Here is a 6,320-nt window from a genome sequence, read left to right as displayed (position 1 = left end):
CCTTATTTAGGGCAACTCATTTTTAAGACTCACTTTTATGTACACGTGCCTTACACGAAATGGGCACACCATTTAAACCCATACTGACAAAAATATAACATTTCTTGGAGTACGTATCCTCATGATAGACCTCACACGTCTACTAACTCTATTTCACATTTCTATGTACTCCACGAAAATCAAGACACTAACTGAGGTAATCTTATATTTCCTGAGGTATAACGTAGAATCTAGAAACAAAGAATTACAGGAAAAGACGAAATGTAATCCTAAACTCCGCATCTGCCTCCTAGTAGACTCTTCCCAACACATAGATGATGTTGCCCGATGAATCTGGAGCAGAAGATCTGATACCACATTTGTCACGACCCAACCTATTGGCCGGACCCAAGACTAGGACTGGCCACCCTAAAGCCCCGAGGCCCGTAGTAAGCCTAACTGCTCATTAACCCAACTCTAAGGCCCATTTGGGCCCAATTTCAAGAAACCAAACGGACAGAGTCCGCCATAAAATGGACTTTCCAACGGGAGTTTTCGACTTACCCGACTGTAAACATAATAAATACTCAATCGGGAGCTCGGCTCACCCTCCACATACTCATATCCTCATAAAATAAATGGGAGCTCACTCCTCATCCAATCCATCAAACATACATATCATTATATGTTTACAGTCCAACATGATAATAATATTAGACCATAATCAAATAAATACTTCTAACACATGCGAAAATTCTAGGAGTAAATAAAATTACACAAAGATTGATAAACAACCTGCGAAGGAGAAAAGCAGGTTAACCAAAAATAAAATCCTCCTGTAGCCTGAAAAAAAATATTGACCAGGAGTGAGCGTTCGACTTCAGAGTAAAATATCAATTTTAACCATAATCTCTATAACTATCTAAATCTAATGCACTCAGAGAGTGAAATGCAACATCCACATCATTTTCACATCATAACATCAAAAGGTAATTTGGAGCACTCACGCACTCGTAACATCAATCATAATATATGGGAGCCGATCCTATACACTCTCTCTTAAATCCAACCTCGTGCCAAGAACTCATTTCGGACTTCCACTTAAATACCAAATCGGGGTCCCAAATAAGAACTCAAGCCGTGTCTACCCCAAGGACCGGTCCCAATGAAGAACTCAAGCCGTGTCTACCCGTCCTATCCATAGTCCACACAACATCACACGCACGTCAACGCACGCACACTGCTCCAAATTACCACAACAACATACATGGCACTTTAACATTTATCAATGCATCAAAAATCGTGCCTAGAGTTTAACTACATAAATATATGCATATAAGTGATGCATGGGCATGTCGAACATATAATAATATCGAAATTATAATTAAAATTAATATTCTACTCACAGACTTGACTGTGGTCACTGAGGCGGCTGGGCGGAGGAAGAAGGCTGTCCCGGCTCACCTGACAATTTTATTAAAATCATTTAATAAATTTGACTCCATACAAACAAGGAAAAGACCAAATACGCCCTAATTGCGTCTAAAATCCGCAGAGTCTCCCCTATACCTAGGACCTACCCAACCTGCAAAAGGGCTTAAAACACACTTATATATCCACATCTCCACAACTCAATCACGTCACACAGCCCCTCCGGGGCCCAGTAAATCAAGCATTCATCACAATATGTAAAATTTCAATTTAGTCCTTATAATTGATCATTTTTGCAAAAACTGCTCAAATAAGCTCTAAAAATTATAAAACTCTGCCCCGCGGTCCTTAGAAATATTACTAAGCTATTGCAAAAAGAATCGTAATTTTCTAAGCTACCACGAATATTTTATGAATTTTTAATCCTATTTAAGCACTAGAAAATTACGAAAAAGCAAGGTTCGGGTTTACCTTTGCCGATTCCGATTTCGGGAACGCGCTCGGGATGCCTGACAATGGTGGGGTAGCCAAAACCTCGATCCAATTCGGAGACTTTTTCCAGAATGGGTCGTTCGGAAATTCACAGATCCGGACAACTGTCGAATTTCCGCGAATTGAGGATACCTACACGAAGCCCAATAATAATATATAAAAAATCAGGGGTGTTACAATTTTCTTTCTACTCATTCTCTTTTTAAATGAGAGAAAATAAATTTATTTTTTTTATTTCTTTTTTATTTATCCAAACATATGAAAAAAAAAAAAGGAAAAACTCTTATTTTTCTTCCTCTCCTTCGAGGTATCTAAACATAGCGTTAACGAGACGAGCGAAAAAAAAAAAGTTACAATTCAACATTCTCGTGGTGTTAGGAGAATATTCTATTATTGCCAAAATATAATAATAATTGAAGAAATACATAAATTAATCTCCCTCCACTCTTTTATCTCTCCCTACAGGTACACAAAGCCGGGGTAGGTGGAGTGCGGCAAGCTCTTTTCCTTATAAATTACAAACACAGGCACTTGCTTTGCTTGCGCCCTCCTTCCATTATAAACAATACACTTGTCTTCTGCTCCTTCCCTCTCAACAACCAAACACGACTTCTCTATAACTACCATGCCTGTTGATACCTCATCACTCTCTGGCCATGGCCAAACCGTCTGCGTCACCGGAGCCGGTGGCTTCATCGCTTCTTGGATCGTTAAGTTGCTTCTTGAAAGAGGTTATACCGTTAAAGGAACTGTGCGCAACCCAGGTAATTTGATTAATTGATTCTTCTGTTTTTGGAAAGATTTGTTTTTTCGATTAAATGGGTTTTATTCTAAGTATGTTTTGTTTTGTTCTTGTGATAGATGATCCTAAGAATTCTCATTTGAGAGAGCTTGAAGGTGCCAAGGAGAGATTAACTCTGTGCAAAGCTGATCTTCTTGATTATGAGAGTCTTCGAAAGGCCATTATGGGGTGTGATGGAGTGTTCCACGCTGCTTCTCCTGTCACTGATGATCCTGTATGTTGCCCTTGTTTTCTAATCTTCTGTTTGGATGCCGCGAAAGTTCTGAAAAAAAAAAAAAGGAGAAACTGATGGAAATGTACCAACCAACTTACCTTTTAACTTTGCCACCACCAAATCCAAATCCACTGTGAGTTCACGGGTGATGGGTCCCTTACAGAACAATTATCATCACCTTACGTGGCGCAATCGTGCACTACTTTACCTAAAACTTTCCCCCTTTCACACCCCTAAAATTTTGCATTTTATATTTAATAAAATTAAATGAATATATAATAAAATATGATATAATATTTTTATTATTAAAAATATGGATTAGGCGATTTTGTTAAAAAGGTTTGATATTGATAGTGATTATGTTTAATTTTGAAGGAACAAATGGTGGAGCCAGCCGTGAATGGGACCAAAAATGTGGTCATAGCAGCCGCGGAGGCCAAAGTCCGGCGGGTGGTGTTTACATCTTCTATCGGTGCGGTTTATATGGATCCCAACAGGAACCCAGATGTTATTGTCGATGAATCTTGCTGGAGTGACCTCGACTTTTGCAAGAATACTAAGGTTAATTAATTAAACATCATTAATATTAATCTCAAACTCCAACGTCCACTTGTTTCTGTGGAATTAGTCATCATCACATCATTAATAGTAATCTCAAACTCTAACTTGTTTCTGTGGAATTAGCCATCATCTTTTCCCACATAGTGAGGACAAACTTTGAATTTTCTGGTCTTGTATTTATGATTTGCCAAAGAACTTTCCTAGCATACTAGAGGTAGAGTTGGTAACCAAATCTGGTCAAGTCAATGAAATTTTAATTGCTAAATAGAATTTTCATTAATTTCAATTATTAATAGATGCTGGTTATAGGAATTAAAAAAAAAAATTTATTACCGAGTTTTGATGAAATTTGATTAATTGCAGAACTGGTACTGCTATGGGAAGGCGGTGGCGGAGCAGGCGGCGTGGGAGGTGGCCAAGGAGAAAGGGGTGGACCTAGTGGCGGTGAACCCAGTTTTGGTTCTTGGACCACTGTTGCAATCCACTGTCAATGCAAGTGTTATTCACATCCTTAAATACCTAACTGGCTCAGCCAAGACCTACGCCAATTCTGTTCAAGCTTATGCGCATGTTAAGGATGTGGCACTTGCCCACATTCTTGTCTACGAGATACCCTCCGCCTCCGGCCGATACCTCTGTGCTGAGAGCGTCCTCCGCCGTGGTGAGGTGGTGGAAATTCTTGCCAAGTTCTTCCCTGAGTATCCCATCCCCACCAGGTAAATTCTCTCCTCTCTGAATATTTTAACCTTTCAATCTCAATCTCACAGAAGAATTAAGTATACTAAGAAATTAATATATAGTTGATTTTTATTTAATTAGTTTTTTTTTTGGTGGCGTAGCATTTTAAAAGCTTTAATTAATTTTTATTTGCGACTAATATATACTTAAAAAAAGAAAAAAAACAAGTGTCGTTTCATTTATCTTATTAAGACACCTTGCCTAGACTCATTTTGGGCAAGTTGAATTCAGCACACGTACACGTATACTCAAACAAGTTAAAAAAGGAAAAAAAAGAAAAAGAATTAAAATAATAATAAAGAAAAAAGAACTTTGGTGTTTTTTCTAGAATTTGATTTTATAGTGATTTATATTAATAATTTTATTTTTTTTTTCCATGTGGAGCATTAAACTATTTGGACTGCATTTGTCACTGGTAAAACTTTAGAATAGGAGGATGCTATTCATTTAGTAACACAATAATTGAGCGTTTGCATCATAATAAAAAAAATTTAAAAGTTAATCTTAAATAGGTAATTTATGATTAAGTCTCTTAGATATAAAAAAAAAATCCATAAATTAATCTCTGATTTATTTTTGAGTAATAATTTAATTGCGTTAATAAATTAGTTTTTACTATTTAAATTGGTTGTTAATTGCTTTTTAATTTAAAGTAATTTAGTCCATTTTATTATAAATTTATATATAGAAATTATTTTGTTAATAAAATAAAATTTTAGAATATACTATTTTAATTGAAAAGTAGATAAGGATTGATAATTGATTTATAAACGGTATTAAATTTTAATTATTAAATTATTATTTAAAAATATATTAAAAATGAATATGTAGATCTTATAGAAGATTTAATTGTAAATTACCATTTTAAATATATTAAATGTGGATAAGTCTCATCAAACAGAAAAATTAAAAACGTAGACGTGACATATTGGGTAGGATTTGTGGCATGGCATCAGCCATTACGTAGTGAGAGATGGAGGTTGAGAAAGAAACAAACAGAAAGAATAGAAGATGGCAAACGCACGAAGTTGTGGTGCACCTTTTGTTTTCATGGGTGGTTGTTGTATCCATTTTGACTATTATGAGTCTCACCTCCAAGGATATGAATGAAATGATCAAACCCACAAAGCAACACTTGGAATTTTCTATAAATTGATGAAAAACTCCCAAAAAAAAAAAAAAAACCTTTACCTACTCCAATGCCTTTGTTAAATGTGAACCCTTTGTTTTATTTTAATTAAAACTCAAATTATTAAGATTTAATTACTTTGTTGAAAGATTAGAAAAGTCATCAGAATATTCCTTAATTTAGCAATTAAGGTTGATAATTGATAGAAATATTCAGTCATTATCATGTAACCATTATGTTGTAGTAGATTTTTGGTAGAACTAATCATTACCTCATAATTAAATATTTTTTATATATAAAAATGCCAATTAAATTCATGTAATTAGTTGTGTTGTGAAATGATTATTGCAGGTGTTCAGATGAGAAGAACCCAAGAGCAAAACCATACAAATTCTCAAACCAAAAGCTCAAGGACCTTGGCATGGAATTTACACCAGTGAAGCAATGCCTATATGAAACTGTTAAGAGTTTGCAGGAAAGGGGTCACCTTCCAATCCCAAAACAGCCAGAAGACTCAATTAGAATTCAATCCTAAAACCTCTCTTCATGCTTCCACACTAAGCTACCATTACACCTCAACTGGTTTGGTCTATGCAAATAGATAACTAAGTTGAAATTACTAAAAACTAGAAATATGCAAGTCCTTGTCATTTTAGTGAAATTGTCCAAACCATCCTTTTAAATGGTCACATGTTCTGATCATGTATTGTAATGAAATGGTTTGATTCCCTAATACAATAATCTTGATTCCAATAAATTGCCCTGTCTGATTCTTCCAAGATAAATGAATTTTAAATTAGTCACATTAGTATTATCTTTTATATATATATATATATATATATTTGTTTGTTGTTTACATTGAAAATGGATTAGTATAAAATAATTTAATTCATGAATAATGTGATGGATTTAAGTTATCCAAAAATTTCTCTTAAAAAAATATTATGAATCTTTATTTAAAACATAATTATGCA

At 34.8% G+C, this 6,320-nt stretch overlaps 1 protein-coding gene across 1 annotated transcript; it reads left to right on the top strand.

The window, feature by feature from the left end:
- Positions 1-2,239: 2,239 nt before the first annotated feature.
- On the top strand, positions 2,240-6,103 carry LOC110640790 (cinnamoyl-CoA reductase 1). Its single transcript, XM_021792281.2, has 5 exons — positions 2,240-2,666; positions 2,764-2,918; positions 3,294-3,479; positions 3,843-4,195; positions 5,698-6,103. The coding sequence occupies exons 1-5, from the start codon at positions 2,528-2,530 to the stop codon at positions 5,879-5,881; spliced, it is 1,017 nt and encodes a 338-aa protein (XP_021647973.2). The 5' UTR covers positions 2,240-2,527; the 3' UTR covers positions 5,882-6,103.
- The last annotated feature ends 217 nt before the right edge of the window (positions 6,104-6,320 follow it).

Source organism: Hevea brasiliensis, chromosome 1 (genome assembly GCF_030052815.1).
Source record: "Hevea brasiliensis isolate MT/VB/25A 57/8 chromosome 1, ASM3005281v1, whole genome shotgun sequence".
Taxonomy (NCBI): Eukaryota; Viridiplantae; Streptophyta; class Magnoliopsida; order Malpighiales; family Euphorbiaceae; genus Hevea; species Hevea brasiliensis.
Note: the sequence above shows the minus strand (reverse complement) of the source record. Positions and strands in the feature narration are given on the sequence as shown.